The sequence below is a fragment of the Pinus tabuliformis genome, chromosome 3_1 (assembly GCF_031772625.1).
Source record: "Pinus tabuliformis cultivar Carrire ecotype Pingquan chromosome 3_1, CPIR1, whole genome shotgun sequence".
NCBI lineage: Eukaryota > Viridiplantae > Streptophyta > Pinopsida > Pinales > Pinaceae > Pinus > Pinus tabuliformis.
In genome coordinates, this window is record NC_142301.1 from 900,061,726 (window position 1) to 900,078,420 (window position 16,695).

Consider the following 16,695-nt stretch of genomic DNA (forward strand, 5'->3'; position numbering starts at 1 on the left):
CATATCGTGAATTCGGGAAGTGAAAAAATAGCCATATAAGGAGGAACAACATTTCCAAAGCAAGGGAAAGGACTAGGATTCCCATTAAAAGGGGTCCCTTGATTGGTAAATTCCAGAATTGTTTCCTTTATATTCAACTTTAATAAATTCAATTAATAATTTAAATAATATTAATAGTCCAAATTCACAATCCACACCTAAGGTTTGTAGAAAGTAAAATAAGAAAACAACATGCGCTAATAAATCTAAGTAGTCAAACCATGCAAACAACCTTTTCACAGTGAAATCACTAGTTGATAATGAAACCGAACATTAGAGAGATCAATGTGAAAAGTGGATATATATAGAGTTGGTGGAATCAGTTGCATTGATAACCTACTTAATAGTTATGATATGGTGTAAGTAACTTAACTTATGCCATCTCAAGTGAGGAATACCCTCCAAAAATGTCCAAGTGAGGCTAGACAATGTCCGCTCCAGGTATAGCAGGGACTTCCTCCCCGTTGTCACCTTGGGTAAAATCCCTAAGATAATGATCTCTAAGGTTACCACATACAACGATTTAACCTAGGGTAACAATCACAGATCAAACGTACACGTAAGGGTAAAGTAACAAAACTCAATCCCCTTGAATGTTCCTTAGTATGGTCAATCTAGGGTTGATCCTTCAAGTGACACCCAAACACCTTTCACCCCCATTTGTATTACATGAAAATTGTGCTATCATAACCAATTAAGCAGGGTCGATCACTTCTTTTGGTCCGATATGATCTTGTGCTTAACACCCTTATAATAGGACGTTCTGAGAGTCAAACTATAATAGATGGATTTATGCCCTACCGCAAGATTCTATTGTTTGTCTGCAACTTTGGAAAGTTAACTCACTTTCCTATTAAAAATCCATACAATTTTATATAATGTAGGTGTAATGAGCCCTAGAAATATGAAAAGCCTAATTTATTTTATTAGCGATGTTTTTAAGTTGTTGTTTTACTCAATAGGTTAATGGATATGAAACCGATGGTGTTATAATATGACTCAAAACTGAATGTAATCGAATATGATAATGTAATATCTTCACTTCGATGAATCCTAACTAAAGTAAGGAGAGATGTTCCATTCACTTTTAAATAATGTGAGAATCAATTAATCATTTTTGAAAATGCAAATCAAAGAGAATTTAGAATCCACGATTATTTTTGAAAAAATGCAACCTAATTTCCTTAAAATCCAAGCTAGAAAATGCAAAATTTTAATCTTAACAAATTCTTTCATACCCAAAATCAAACAATTATTTATTCCTTCAATAGACACAAGTAATATATGGTGGACCTTTCCAAAATGTAAACATATCTGAGAAAGTACAACAATAAAAAAATTCTGGACCTAATAGATGCACTATTGCTAAAGGAAAAGTGCACAAATTTTCAGAGTTTTTCCAAAGGAAAAGTGTGCAGGCCGAGAAAACTTAAGCAAAATAAAAAACAAAGCTAAAAGTTTAGAACTTTAAGCCTTCAAGATTCATATTACAGTCGAATAAGGCTACATAAAGCAATCAGAGGTCATAGGAGGACATAATGAAGAACAAATCATTCCCTAGTATGGTCACCAATTTTCTATGGTGGGAAAATTTCTCTTGTGGACAAGAGCTATCTCCCTAGACTCTAAAGAGATCTAGTAACAACCAAAACAAGTGATTTCCACCTTTCCTTATTTCATAACTGCAACATAAAATATGAGATATGCAAGAGCCTCTTACCTTTCTATGAAATTCCTATGGAAGTCTTTCTGATGCTTTCAAAAGCCATTCCTCGTTGCTTCAAAGGAAGATCCGCATAAAGAGAAACAAACAAGGCATAAAAGTGTAGCGTAGATAAAGATGAAACAAAAAGAAAATGAAAATTGTAACAAAGCACATTTCATAGGATTAAACCAATGTTTAGTTATAAATCATGAAAAAGATCAAGGAGCTTTGCAAAGAGAATTAAAACAAGTACAATTAGGAAATAAAAAATGTTAATATTTGAACAAGAAGAAGTAATACAACCTTCCCTTGATGATATAAGCCTCCTCCCAATGGTCTCCAATCCTCTCTTTAGGTGAAAATCTTTCTAGATCTATTCCAACATCATATGTTTACATTCAAAAGTCCCCATTTCATCCTCTAGATGTTTGAGATCCTCTTCTCAAGGGATGAGATCCTTAAAAGGAGGGATTAGGGTTGCACAACATGAGGGAGTTTGCTCAATAAACAAAGGGATGAGGCCCAAGTATGTAGAGGCTCAAGGCCTTTAGTTGGGAAATATTCCTCCAATAAGGCTTCTAAAAATCACTTTTTTATTTTTACGCTCATTAAGAGATTTACACACTTCATAGCGGAAGACAATACACAGACTTGCTTAGGCCACAATGATTTAAACTGTGCTTGCGCAAGTGCTTAAAAATAGGTTTTTGAGCAATGAAATCCATAATTCTTGTAGTCTTTGGGATTGTTTTACTTCCAATTTTGTAGGCAAAATCTTCGTACATTTCATTAGATAGTGAAAGATCCAGATTGGTGGTTATTTTCCTAATGGTGACAAAATGACGTGTAACATATTTCCCTCATAAGGGAGGCATTTTGTTTCAGGTTAATAAATTTGGGAATGTGAGTGGAAACCCTAGTGATGGATTCTGCTTTTCCTTGATCACCTTCTGTCAACAGATCCTGAATGAAAGATACCAATTATGGCTCCATTTCCTCTTGTTCAATCAACCTCTTCCTCCCCCTCAGGTAAGGGAAAAAATTTAGTTTTGATATTGGTGCTTGATCATGGATTTTTGAAAAAACATGGTGTTTCTTTCACCCTCCATCAACCACTAGATTCTAGACTTTTGTCTCCATAAAGTTTCTTCTCGTTTGCAATGATGATCCAGGTCTTAAATTAACTATCCCTCCTCCACCAAGGTTTTAGATCTTTCCTCTCTTATAATTACAAGTGGGATCTCTTTCATGTGCGCTTCTAGTTGCTACTTCTTAGTATGATTGTCCCTAAATTATTTTTGGTTCCATTTTTTTATTCTTAATTACAATTCCATCAGCTTGAGTTGGAATGTCTGCATCTTATTTATACCTTGGATTGAAATTTCTTGTCACATAACCTCCATTTTTTCCAAAACGACATTGCTTTTGAGGCAACATACTATCAAGAGCAAGCCTAAAGGGGGCACACACAAATGTACCCTTATTTGTAGGACTTTGTTGAATGATATTGGGACCTAATGCTGGGCGCTAATTAGGAAGAAATTTCACAATATGAGGGAGAAGAATCGACTCACAAATCCTAACTGTTAAATAATGAGGTATTGGTAAAATGAGCTTAATGGGTTCCTAATAGAGGACACACTAGGGGTTGTTTTAACAAGTACATGCAAACAATTGCCCTATACTCACAGATGAAATTTCTATTGAGGTGTATGCTAGTGGACTGACAAGAGCACAAGGATGATGTCCTCCTTTTATTGGGGTGCCTTCACCATCACCCGAGAGTCCTATATCGCATATTAGACTTTATAAAGTAACACCTTGGTATACTCGCAGTGGTGGGAACTGCTCACGAAGGTTGAATGGATCTTTTCCAAATTGTTGTATTGGATTTGAATCGCTTAACATAGCCTTCTAATGTCTTTTTTCAATGTGAATTATGTTTTTACTCTTTCTAGATAATATATCTTAGGAAAAAGCCCCAATTATTTTCATTTTTATGGTTTCCTTTTATTTTTTGGTTTCATTTTTGTCTATGTGGAGAGTCCTTTTATGGTTATGGTTGGGTCTCCCTAGTGACAGACTAAGAAGGAAAATGCTTCTCTTAATTTAATCACAAATTTTATGAGGCAATACAAATTTCACTTTACAAAAAAATGGTTTACCTAATGCTACACATCATTATGCCATTTCCACTTCTGAATAAAGCTATAAGAAATTTCATGAATCCCCTTATCTTCCATGTTGTTTAATTCCTTATACATAATATACCTAGTCATAGGAATGGTTTGAATGCAAGAAAGGTTTTCCTTAGTTAAGAGGAAATGATATAATGTATTTCATTAATCTTGAGATTATATGTTATAAACAACTTTTGGATTTGTTATATCTTCCTCCACAACTCTACATAAATGTTGCAACCCTAGACCTCATATCCATATATATTGATGGGAGTGACAAGAGTCTCAAAGATAAGTATGTTTTAATCCCATATGTAAAGTTATTTTGGATTACAATTTTTTTCAATTCCATAATACTATTTTCATCCTTGTTTAGCCTTTTATCATTCCTATAATTTTGATTTAGCTTGTGATAGATATTGATTCCAAGATATTTGTATGAATTAATTTCCTACAATTTGTTGTCATATATGAGAGTACCATATGATATCTCTTTGAATTTTTTTGTCATGAATTTTTTTTCTCAGTATTAATAATCATACCCACCATGGAACAAAAATATGGGAGGGCTCATACTTATTTTCCAAAATTGTAATGACTTCCTAACATAAAAGCGAAGAATTATGTCTATACTAGTGAGTGGTGGGCCAAAACAACCTACATCTTTCAAACACTCTTCTAGCTTATTAGTTTATATTTCAAGAAATCTATGGAATAAGAAAAACTCTTGCTTGACTCTAATATGATAGTTAATTTCTTCCAACCAAACCTCATTGGTCCTAAACTTGGAAATAGCATTCTCATGCAAGCTTGTCATAATAACAATCAACTTGATAGGACCATCTTCATTCACAGGTTTGTCTTGGGAAAAATGTCAAAACCTTTTCCAAAGTCAATGAAACAATAGAGAAATCATTTTTATTATTGCAACACTCATCCATAAAAATATTGAGAGTAACAAGGTGGTCCACAATTGAATGATGTCACTTAAACCTAGTTTGACCCTTATCTCTTTCATTATGGTTTTCTAGTTGTAGGCTAATATTATTTTCCAAAATAATTCCATGTAGTTTGGTTACAATGTTGCTAAACATAATGGTCCTATAATTAGAGGGAATGATTTTACCAAAACCTTTAAAGACACGTAAACGAGTATGAATAAAAGGCTTCGAGAAGTCTTGCTTCACTACGAAATTGAAGAGCTTGTGTATGTGATGGATGAGGATAGGATCTCCTATTATTCAAGTTTAAGCTCAGTAGCCTTCAATGTTCTTAGATTTTCCACTTGGTAGAAGCTTAGTCCCAAACCCAATGTTTTCTATAGAAAACAATTCTAAGTAAAAGGTTTCTTATTTTATCATAGGTTCTTTTTACATTTAGTATGAGGGAGATGTGCAATTTTTCCACGCTTAATATTTTGACACCTAACATTTAAAAAAAATATAAATCATAAATAAAATATTTCAATATTTAGTAATATATGTATATATAAAAGTTCAGATCCTTAGAAATACAAACTTCCTTTGCAAATGTAATATTTATATAAAAATTAAATTTAGAAAAATTCAATTCCTTATAGTATCAAATAGAGTTAAAATTAACATAAATCCCCACTACGAAATAATATAAAAGCAACAAATATCTCATTAACTAAAGTAATAATTCTGATTTTTCTGTTTCTGAAATTGATCAAGTTATGATTTCAAATTTTTTAAATAAAATAACAAATATATTCCCAGGCTTATGGCATACTAAATTTCACTATTTTAACTATTAATGAGGTCACTGCCAACGTCATTTGTATGACTTCAGCTCTCAGTCACCCATGACTTCGACAAATAGTAATTTTATATTAATAGGAACTTACTAATTTGGTGGGTTGTCCACTAAATTTAATGATTCCCACAGCTGTATTGACACACTATTTTAACAATTTGGTGAGGTTACCTAAACAAAAAAGGAAAAGTATGGTTATAAATAAATAAATGAAAGATGCAAAGTAAATGTAGATCTATATTTTTTTCTCGATAGCATCTTTGGTCGCTCTGGCTGGCATGGGCAACGCCATCTTTTCATGAGTGAATTTCCCGAGATCAGGGCCCAGATTCATGCAGAACAATTGACTAACTGATAACTAACTGACACACCATCTTCTATTTCTTAATTGACCCAATTGACAGAAATAAACATTAGCGGCTACTTCTCATACTGACTTGACCTAATTGACAATTATGTATTTATATTAACAAATTAAAAATAAGAAATTGGTAATGATAAAAAGGTAAATGTTAACACGGGAGGTTGAATACTGATGAGGAAGTCGAATGACAGCAAAGATCGTTGGGGAGAAGTGGACAGGTAAGTAATTAGTGGTATTGGTTGAGCGGTATTTAGCAAAATTCATCCCTTAAAATAGGCCGGAGCCTGCGGCATAATTAGGCGAAAGCGGACTCCTATTGTCCTTGTTTAGATTTAGGTAGATGTTTGCGTAAAGTGGATACTAAGGTTGAGTTTCTTAGCAATTCCTTGTAAATTTGAATGAACTCTTCCATTTAAAAAAAAAAATACGGATGAGTAATAAGTACCATAGTTACGAAATTTGGATTCCAATATCAATTCAAATTTGATAATTTGAGAAGGCAAAAAAAAATTATGGTGTAAAATTTAACTATAAATATTTCTTTTATATAATTTTTAGTAAAAAGAATTTTTAATTCATTATGAATCACAGAAACTTCAATACAAAAAATCTACATTCTACTTATATTAATATATGGATTTCTTTTTCAAAATGTTAAAATGTTGAAATAAACTATAATTATAGTCGAAATGTAAAAAAAACATGCATTAAATTTTTCCTCACAATTTTTTTTACTTATATCCAACAAATACATAAAATCTAATAATATGAATAACAAAAATTCAATACTAAATTTTAATGTAAAAATGAAATTATATATTAAAAACAACCTCCAAACAATCACTATCTCTACTGAATATTAATTTATTGAACAATAAGTATGTTAAGATTAACTCTATAATTCAATTTCACAACAATAAACCTCATTTTCCAATTGACTACAATAACTTCCAACCTTCTAATCACTATGATCCAAAAACATTATGAAAATGAAAATAAAAAATAAAAAATACGTTTTAAAATTTTTGCAACTTTATAAATATTTTTTTTACTGCACAAGCTTTTAATACAAAACACACTGTTTTCCACCATTACTATTTTTTTAATCTGAAATTTCTATAATGTAAATTTAGAAATTACTATTTTTTTTTCTCCTTTCTACCATTGTTATTTTCTGTAACATGTTTTTAGCTCCACACGCTTTTAATACAGAACACACTGTTTTCTACCACTACTACTTTTTTTAATATCAAATTTCTATAATGTAAATTTAGAAATAACGTTTTTCTTTTTCTTTTCTACCATTGTGTCACGATCTCAACTCAATAAACCAACACACATAAAAAAAAATTTATTTACTTAATACCTATCTCTACCTTGAGTCATTGATATAGATGATACCTGGTCTGTGAGGTAAAGTTCTTAACATAACTATAATCATCTATGTTTGAAACCCTTACACGCACATATGTATAAATCTTGGCATGTTAATATATGTTCACTTTAAAGACCCTTGCACATTCATATGATACGTGGGTTACACGTCTATCACCCGCACTTTCACTTAACTGCACTGATATTTGATGGTATGCATTAATTTGAATGCCACTTGGTGAGCGGAGGGAATTCCAACTCACTGCTCCGTGGCCAGGTGGCTGTGAGCCATGTGAACGCATGTGATCAAGCGGGCGGGTTGACCTTAGGTATACGAGCCACACTCCCGCTCAAACGAAGGGCGGAGATCTCTTTTCCAGATTGGACGGTGCGGATCATTCCTAGGGTTTGGTTGACAATATATGTTGCCGGGTTCTTCGGTTTTGGCTCATTTTCAACAACGCTTCAGCCTCTCCTCCGACAGTGCCCTTCCCTCTGCAGTATGGTTTCTTGCGCAGGTATGGAAGCATCCGCCATGGCAATCCTCCAAGAGTTATTGATAGCTGTTTATGTTTTGATTTCGGTTCCTGCTATGCTTGTTATTTACCTGCGCCGTTGCTAACAATGACTATCTCGTGCAGGGGTTTGGTCTCAGCGTCTGCCATCATCCGGAAAGGTTTCAGGTCACTCCGCTTACTACCGGGTAAGTCTTTGGCGTTGGGTGTATTACCCCTTAGGGTTTATTGTATTGAAAGGTTGGCAGCTCCTTCTGACCGAGACTAGGCTCATGCCTGTGCTATTGTGTCTCAGGTCGAATTACCCTGCTCACAACTGGGTATGGCTTTACAGGCGGCGTTTCATCCTGTACTGTAAAACCATGAATCCCTGTGGGGAAGTCGCTCTCTGTTTACGCCCTCGGGCCCTAATGAGGGTTGACTGTTTGTCTTAAGTTTTTAATCAGTTGTAAAGAGTTTTATGTAGTACTTCTCCTTATCTGTGCATTGTTACTGTATTCGGTTTTACCCAACCGACATGTTCTTAACCGTTCTCGATACAGCTATTATTTTGATTAACTAATGGCCTTACCTTACGGCCCCTTTACAGTAATGAACATATATTCGGAATCTGCTTATTTGTTCCATTTTGGACATTTCTTAGTTTCTAATCCGCTCTTGTATCATGTATTATGTCTATTTATTCGTACTCATGGTTTTCAACAGTTTATGTTTCCATTCTCTTTACGGCGGAATCAGGGTTATGGCTTGCTCCTGGAATAATGGGAGCAAGCATCCCCTTCTCGCTCGCATATATGTTTAAAGATTGATGTTGTGATCCCAATGGTTAATAACGTATGCAATTCCAGTTCTCTGATTCGTTTCTCAATCCAATATTGTTATTTGTGTTTATTGGTCCGCGGCTAATATCATTAATCTCTTGCTGGTTATAATATAAATTCGTTTTCAGTGTAAGAGTAACGAAGGGTTTACCTGAGGTAACCCTTTTCATCTACTGACCTCGTTGCTCTGAGTTTTTTACAATTTCTATTTAAGCGAATTGCTCTCAATGATAAGTACTTGCTATGACTGTAGAGTAAATCAGGTTATAAATGAGTTTCTGGTTCCGTTTCTTGCATGCTTTCGTTTCTTTAAGTGAACGCACCACTGTATTATATATTTAGTACATCACCCGGTCACGGCCGCTTCAGATATAACTCTGTTGTCTTGTCTCTCATAACTGGTTCTATGTTTAGCTTGTTTATACACCCAGAAGTTGGATGTAGGGTAATCTTGTTATCGGCTATGGTTATTAAAACACTTTTGTCGAAGAGCTATTTACTTGTGCACTACGACTGTTGTGTATATGATATCGTTCACTGTTATGTCATTCATTTGTTCAGTAGCGGATAACATATACTGCTGTTTAAAGTTTTCTATGTGTTAATAACCAGGGTGTTACAGTCCACCGTAGGTGCGTAAGCTGTATTTCTTGAAGTTATACAGGAATTTGACATTTATATTTGTATTAAATATTTCCTACTTAATACAGAGATTCATCTACCAGCATTACATAGTTCTATTTCTTATGTAATAAATGAAACTCAGACATTCATATTTGCTTACATAATCTCTTACTTTACTAGGAATGCTACACCACTGTAGTTTGATGGTATGCCGACTTTACCTGTTTCTCAATTAACTGTTAAAGGTACATACCTGGTAGTCTGCTACTGTTGCTTGACCTTCAGCTCCCACCTGTTACAATATAGCTCTTAACCTCCCAACCTTGAGATCCACTGCACTGGATTCTCCCCCCGAGCCGTCTTGCAGGCCTGCAGCCTCTACAAGACTCATGCACCACTGTGTTGGTTATCTGATCACAATCAGACTTAACCTCAATTATGCATTCTGCTCTCTCTGGAATCTTTCCCTGCCTGTTCCTCAACAGCCCAGGGGTTTTCCTCCCCAGGACCTTTTCCTTGGGTCAGAGGCAGTTTCTTTTTCAGTTCCATAACTGATTTTATTTTCTTTTAATAGAAAATCCTCCTTTTTGGAGACTGCCAGCATTTCATCATTTCATCAATACACATGTGCAAAATAATCTCTTATATTTATATTAAAACTAATAATGTCTTTAATAAATCAAATTATCACTCATATTGTTTTACCACAGTAACTATCTGGAATTACAAATTACCGAGTCATTACATCTTCCCCCCCTGGGATTGGACATCGTCCCGATGTCCTTTCTCATTAAATAAATTCGGGTAGGCCTTTTTAAAAGGTTCATCGTCTTCCCACGTAGCCTCCCCAGGGCCATAGTGCTGCCACAGCACTTTAATTTGGGTAATAACCCGTTTCCGCAGCTGCACTTCTCTCCGGTCGAGAATGCTCTGTGGTTCGACCAGAACCTCGCCTTCCGGTTCGACCTGCAAACAACCAGCACATAATCAATCTCCCATTGACTAAGCTGCATAATCGAAACAACCGTATTAATTCTTACCCGCACATCTTGCCATTGAATAACATGTTTTGGGTCATATACATATTTCTTTAGGACAGAAACATGAAACACATTGTGAATCCTAATGTGACTGGGTAAAGCTAGTTGGTAGGCCACAGGCCCCACCCTAGCTAAAATCTGAAACGGTCCAAAGTATCGAGGAGCCAGCTTGGCGCAACCACTCCACTGTAAGGTACTCCTTCGGGTTTGAATCCTTACAAACACATGGTCGCCAACATTGTACTCTGCGAACCTTCTTTTCCTATCTGCAAAGCTTTTCTGTCTGTCTTGTGCAGCCTTTAAATTTGCTCGCACTCTTTTTACCATATTTTCCATATCTTTCAACATTTCCGGACCCAAACTCAGCTTATCCTCCAGTCCACTCCAACTTGAGGGTGTGTGGCACTTTCGCCCATATAAGACCTCAAAAGGACTTAGCTGAGTTGAAGTATGATACCCATTATTGTAGGCAAATTCAACCAAATGAAAATACTCTTCCCACTGTCCAGGCTTTAACATTACATTCGCTCGCAACATGTCTTCCAACACCTGATTGACTCGCTCGGTTTGGCCATCGGTCTGTGGGTGATAAGCCGTGCTGAAATTCAATCGAGTGCCTAACTCGGCAAACAATGTCCTCCAAAAGGTGGACGTGAATTTCACATCCCGGTCTGATATAATTACCTTTGGCATTCCATGCAAGCGGATGACGTGTTGCATAAAGAGATGCGCGATTTGTACCGCCTTGTAAGTAGACTGCACCGGTATGAAATGTGCTGCTTTACTCAATTTATCAACCACGACCATAATTGAATCATTGCCCTTCTTCGTTCGTGGTAGCCCGGTTATAAAATCCATAGAAATGGTTTCCCATTTCCATTCCGGGATAGGCAGAGGCTGTAACAGTCCCGCTGGGTGTTGATGTTCAGCCTTAATTTGCTGGCATTCCAGACATCTTGCCAAGTATTCCACTATCTGCTTTTTCATTCCTGGCCAGTAATACTCCTTCTTAAGTGTTGTAACCATCTTTTGGTACCCTGGATGACCAGTGTAGTGACTGGTATGAAACTCATCTAAAATCAGCTTCTTAAGGTCATTTGAATCGGGCACATACATTCTTTTATTAAAATACAGCATTCCAACATTATCCAATGTGTACCCTTGTTGTAACTTTTCATTATCAGATTGCTGAACCTGCTGTTTTAGATGCTGATATTCAGAATCATCATTGGCTGCTGTTCTTATCTGTTCAACCAGCGTACTTCGCCATTTACTGGCTGAAAGTTCACATAAACAGTGAACCTTTCGACTTAAGGCATCTGCTACTCGATTTTCTTTGCCCTTTAAATGCTTTATTTCAAAGTCAAATCCACTTAGAAAATCTGCCCAACGACCTTGCCTTGCATTCAAGGTAGGTTGGCTGAAATAATGCGTCAAACTGTGATGATCAGTTAACAACAGAAATTTCTTTCCAAGAAGATAATGTCGCCACATCTTTAGTGCGTGAATCACAGCAGTTAACTCTAAATCATACGCAGAGTATCTTTGCTCATGTTCTTTTAGTTTCCTTGATTCATACGCTATAACCTTTCCTTCCTGCATTAGTACCCCTCCCACGCCCTCCTTGCTTGCGTCGGTACACACCACATAGTCCTTACTAGGATCAGCAATCCTCAGAATAGGTGCGGTGGTGAGAAGATGCTTTAAACGGTCAAAACTCTGCTGACACTCTGCTGTCCATTTGAATATTTTTCCTTTCTTTTGCAAGGAGGTGATAGGATAGGCTATCCTAGAAAAACCTTCCACAAATCTCCGGTAATAACCAGCTAACCCCATGAAGGATCTGATATCAGCAACGTCCTTAGGTATAGGCCACTCCATAATAGATTTTATCTTTTCAGGGTCGACCGCAATTCCCTCCTTCGTAATCACGTGGCCCAAGTACTGAATTTCTTCTTTGAAGAAATCACATTTGCTAAACTTAGCATATAGCTGATGCTCCCGGAGTGTTTGCAATACCAATCTAAGATGCTCCTCATGTTCCTGTTGGGAACGAGAATATATCAATATGTCGTCAATGAATATCAATACAAACTTGTCCAAAAATCTATGAAACACGCTATTCATCATGCACATAAAAGTAGCAGGTGCATTGGTCAGCCCAAAAGGTAGCACTACAAATTCGTAGTGCCCATAGCGTGTCCTAAAAGCAGTTTTGGCAATGTCCTCATCCTTAATCCTGATCTGATGGTAACCAGATCGCAGGTCAATTTTGGAAAACACTTTTGCCCCTTTCACTTGGTCAAAGAGTTCATCTATTCTGGGCAAAGGGTACTTGTTTTTTACCGTAAGCTTATTCAGCTGTCGATAATCTATGCACATGCGCAGAGTTCCGTCCTTCTTTTTTACAAACAATACTGGTGCTCCCCAGGGTGACACACTGGGTCGAATGTACTGTTTTTCCAGCAACTCCTGAAGCTGCATTTTCAACTCTGTTAACTCTGGTATGCTCATCCGGTATGGTGCTCGCGATACTGGTGCCGCCCCCGGTATCAATTCTATGGTGAAGTCTATGTCCCTTCTTGGAGGCAAACCCGGTACCTCTTCAGGAAAGACATCTGTAAATTCCTGTACCACAGGAATGTCATCTATTGCAGACATCTTATTCTTCTGATTCGCATAGCCTACTTGTATGGCATAGACCTGACATTTCTTCCGAATGCATTTAGCTAGCTGAGTTGCAGTGATAGGTCGTATCTGAACCGGATGTTTAATTCCCTGCAATTCTTGTTGCTGCCCCAAATCATCTTTATAGTATATGGTCTTGGTTTTACAATTTACCAACGACCAGTGCTTTTCCAACCAATCCATACCAATAAGAATGTCGTAGGAGCCTAACGGAAGTACATTCAAGTCTGCTGTTACAGGCTGTCCGGCTATGCTGAAAGAACAGTTATTGACTTTAGCTAAAACCCGCCTTTTGGCTCCCGTAGCTAACTGGACCAACCATGGGTTTTTGAACTTTTCTGGTGGTAGCTTACAGTGTTCCACTACTTTTGGGCTAACATAACTTAAAGTAGCTCCTGGATCAATAAGTACAGCTACGGAAAGGTGGGAAATCTTACCTTCGAATTCCACCATGGAAGGTTGGTATTCCGCCTGCCGGTCTTCTAATGCTGCATTGATCCTTGGTACGCTGCGCGCCACATCCCCAACAGTTGAAGCTTCATGAACTTGAGATATTTGCTCAGTTCTTTTACGCTGTGGACAATTCCTAGCATAATGTGGTCCTTCACATATCCAGCACTGAACTGAAGGTCTGTTCCCTTCACCTTCCGATTTAGCAGGAGGTTCGCTGATCCTGCTCTCGCTTGGCTTAGGCCGGAAGGTACCCTTGTTTGTGCTTCTGTTAAGTTGCCCCTTTCCAGCTCCTTTACCACCATCTCTGCGGCTGCCTTTGTTGTTTCCAGCAATTCTGCTACCTTTTCTTTCATTCCATTTTCTGTTTGGAACTTCTCCCTTTAGTTTGTTCTGTTGGTAGCAAATTCTAGCCTTCCGAATTGCCTCATCCATAGTCCGGGGATTGTCAAATTCAATCCGTTCCCTTATGTAGGCCGGTAAACTACTCACGAACCTCTGTACCTTAGCCTTCTCCTCTTTAATGTAAGGCACATAACGAAGCAGAGAGGTGAAACGATTTATAAATTCATCCATGGACTGCTGTCCTAGGCGTAAATCATGGAATTCTCGCGCTTTCTCATCGTAAAAGCGCTCAGTTAAATACCTTTCCTTAAAATATTTCTGGAATTTCTCCCAGGTTATACTCTGCTCACTTACTCCCTTCACAATTTTAATTTCTTCCCACCATAAGGTGGCCTTGCCTTGCAACTGAAAGATAGCCAGCCGTGCCTTTAGATTTTGGTCATATTCGTAAAGTTGAAAATACTTATTAATATTAATCAACCAGGCTTCTGCTGCTTCTTCCTGCTCTCCATCAAAGAGTGGAGGTTTGATTTTCCGGAATTCCCCTTGTAACTCCACTTTCTGCTTCTTGAAGACTTGTTGTTCTTGTACATTATCAGAATGATCTTCCTGCTCTTCAGAAAGCCCAGGTGCATAATCCCGATCCTCAGTGCCCCTTTGTTGTTCTGCACTAGGGCTGGCCAAGGGTGGGTTTTGTTTATCTGACAAGCTCTTTAGTATCCTTTCTTGTTCCATAGTTAATCGCGCATTATCCTCTCGTAGGCGCGCCATCTCCCCCTTCAGCTCCTGAACAGTTTGCAATATTGCTTGATTGGTACTTCGTGTCTCAGCACCAAGCTGTACCCACAACCGTTCATTTTCCGGAGGGCTGCCGCCAGCTCCCGGCATTTCTTCCATCTTCTTTTACTGTTGACAGGTAACTGTCTTTATTTGGTTCTCCTGGTAGTACACAAGAAGGACAATTAATTACTTGTTACTATGTAAACTTTTCAATTAGTTTTTGCTGTCCCAGAGGCCACAGTTTTGAAACCTCTGCTCTGATACCACATTGTCACGATCTCAACTCAATAAACCAACACACATAAAAAAAAAATTATTTACTTAATACCTATCTCTACCTTGAGTCATTGATATAGATTATACCTGGTCTGTGAGGTAAAGTTCTTAACATAACTATAATCATCTATGTTTGAAACCCTTACACGCACATATGTATAAATCTTGGCATGTTAATATATGTTCACTTTAAAGACCCTTGCACATTCATATGATACGTGGGTTACACGTCTATCACCCGCACTTTCACTTAACTGTACTGATATTTGATGGTATGCATTAATTTGAATGCCACTTGGTGAGCGGAGGGAATTCCAACTCACTGCTCCGTGGCCAGGTGGCTGTGAGCCATGTGAACGCATGTGATCAAGCGGGCGGGTTGACCTTAGGTATACGAGCCACACTCCCGCTCAAACGAAGGGCGGAGATCTCTTTTCCAGATTGGACGGTGCGGATCATTCCTAGGGTTTGGTTGACAATATATGTTGCCGGGTTCTTCGGTTTTGGCTCATTTTCAACAACGCTTCAGCCTCTCCTCCGACAGTGCCCTTCCCTCTGCAGTATGGTTTCTTGCGCAGGTATGGAAGCATCTGCCATGGCAATCCTCCAAGAGTTATTGATAGCTGTTTATGTTTTGATTTCGGTTCCTGCTATGCTTGTTATTTACCTGCGCCGTTGCTAACAATGACTATCTCGTGCAGGGGTTTGGTCTCAGCGTCTGCCATCATCCGGAAAGGTTTCAGGTCACTCCGCTTACTACCGGGTAAGTCTTTGGCGTTGGGTGTATTACCCCTTAGGGTTTATTGTATTGAAAGGTTGGCAGCTCCTTCTGGCCGAGACTAGGCTCATGCCTGTGCTATTGTGTCTCAGGTCGAATTACCCTGCTCACAACTGGGTATGGCTTTACAGGCGGCGTTTCATCCTGTACTGTAAAACCATGAATCCCTGTGGGGAAGTCGCTCTCTGTTTACGCCCTCGGGCCCTAATGAGGGTTGACTGTTTGTCTTAAGTTTTTAATCAGTTGTAAAGAGTTTTATGTAGTACTTCTCCTTATCTGTGCATTGTTACTGTATTCGGTTTTACCCAACCGACATGTTCTTAACCGTTCTCGATACAGCTATTATTTTGATTAACTAATGGCCTTACCTTACGGCCCCTTTACAGTAATGAACATATATTCAGAATCTGCTTATTTGTTCCATTCTGGACATTTCTTAGTTTCTAATCCTCTCTTGTATCATGTATTATGTCTATTTATTCGTACTCATGGTTTTCAACAGTTTATGTTTCCATTCTCTTTACGGCGGAATCAGGGTTATGGCTTGCTCCTGGAATAATGGGAGCAAGCATCCCCTTCTCGCTCGCATATATGTTTAAAGATTGATGTTGTGATCCCAATGGTTAATAACGCATGCAATTCCAGTTCTCTGATTCGTTTCTCAATCCAATATTGTTATTTGTGTTTATTGGTCCGCGGCTAATATCATTAATCTCTTGCTGGTTATAATATAAATTCGTTTTCAGTGTAAGAGTAACGAAGGGTTTACCTGAGGTAACCCTTTTCATCTACTGACCTCGTTGCTCTGAGTTTTTACAATTTCTATTTAAGCGAATTGCTCTCAATGATAAGTACTTGCTATGACTGTAGAGTAAATCAGGTTATAAATGAGTTTCTGGTTCCGTTTCTTGCATGCTTTCGTTTCTTTAAGTGAACGCAC

General features: G+C 37.6%; 2 protein-coding genes across 2 annotated transcripts; one reads left to right on the top strand and one right to left on the bottom strand.

Annotated features, from left to right (window-relative positions):
- Nucleotides 1-6,248: 6,248 nt before the first annotated feature.
- LOC149190543 (uncharacterized) lies at nt 6,249-8,541 on the top strand. Its single transcript, XM_089410542.1, has 4 exons — nt 6,249-6,282; nt 7,687-7,956; nt 8,080-8,141; nt 8,249-8,541. The coding sequence occupies exons 1-4, from the start codon at nt 6,249-6,251 to the stop codon at nt 8,309-8,311; spliced, it is 429 nt and encodes a 142-aa protein (XP_089266668.1). The 3' UTR covers nt 8,312-8,541.
- Nucleotides 8,542-10,139: 1,598 nt separating this feature from the next.
- Nucleotides 10,140-14,809, bottom strand: LOC149190544 (uncharacterized). The gene is made up of 5 exons (XM_089410543.1): nt 14,513-14,809; nt 12,785-14,158; nt 10,565-11,683; nt 10,352-10,405; nt 10,140-10,259 (listed from the first exon to the last, which is right to left on the bottom strand). Exons 1-5 carry the CDS (start codon nt 14,807-14,809, stop codon nt 10,140-10,142), a joined length of 2,964 nt encoding a protein of 987 aa, XP_089266669.1.
- Nucleotides 14,810-16,695: the final 1,886 nt, after the last annotated feature.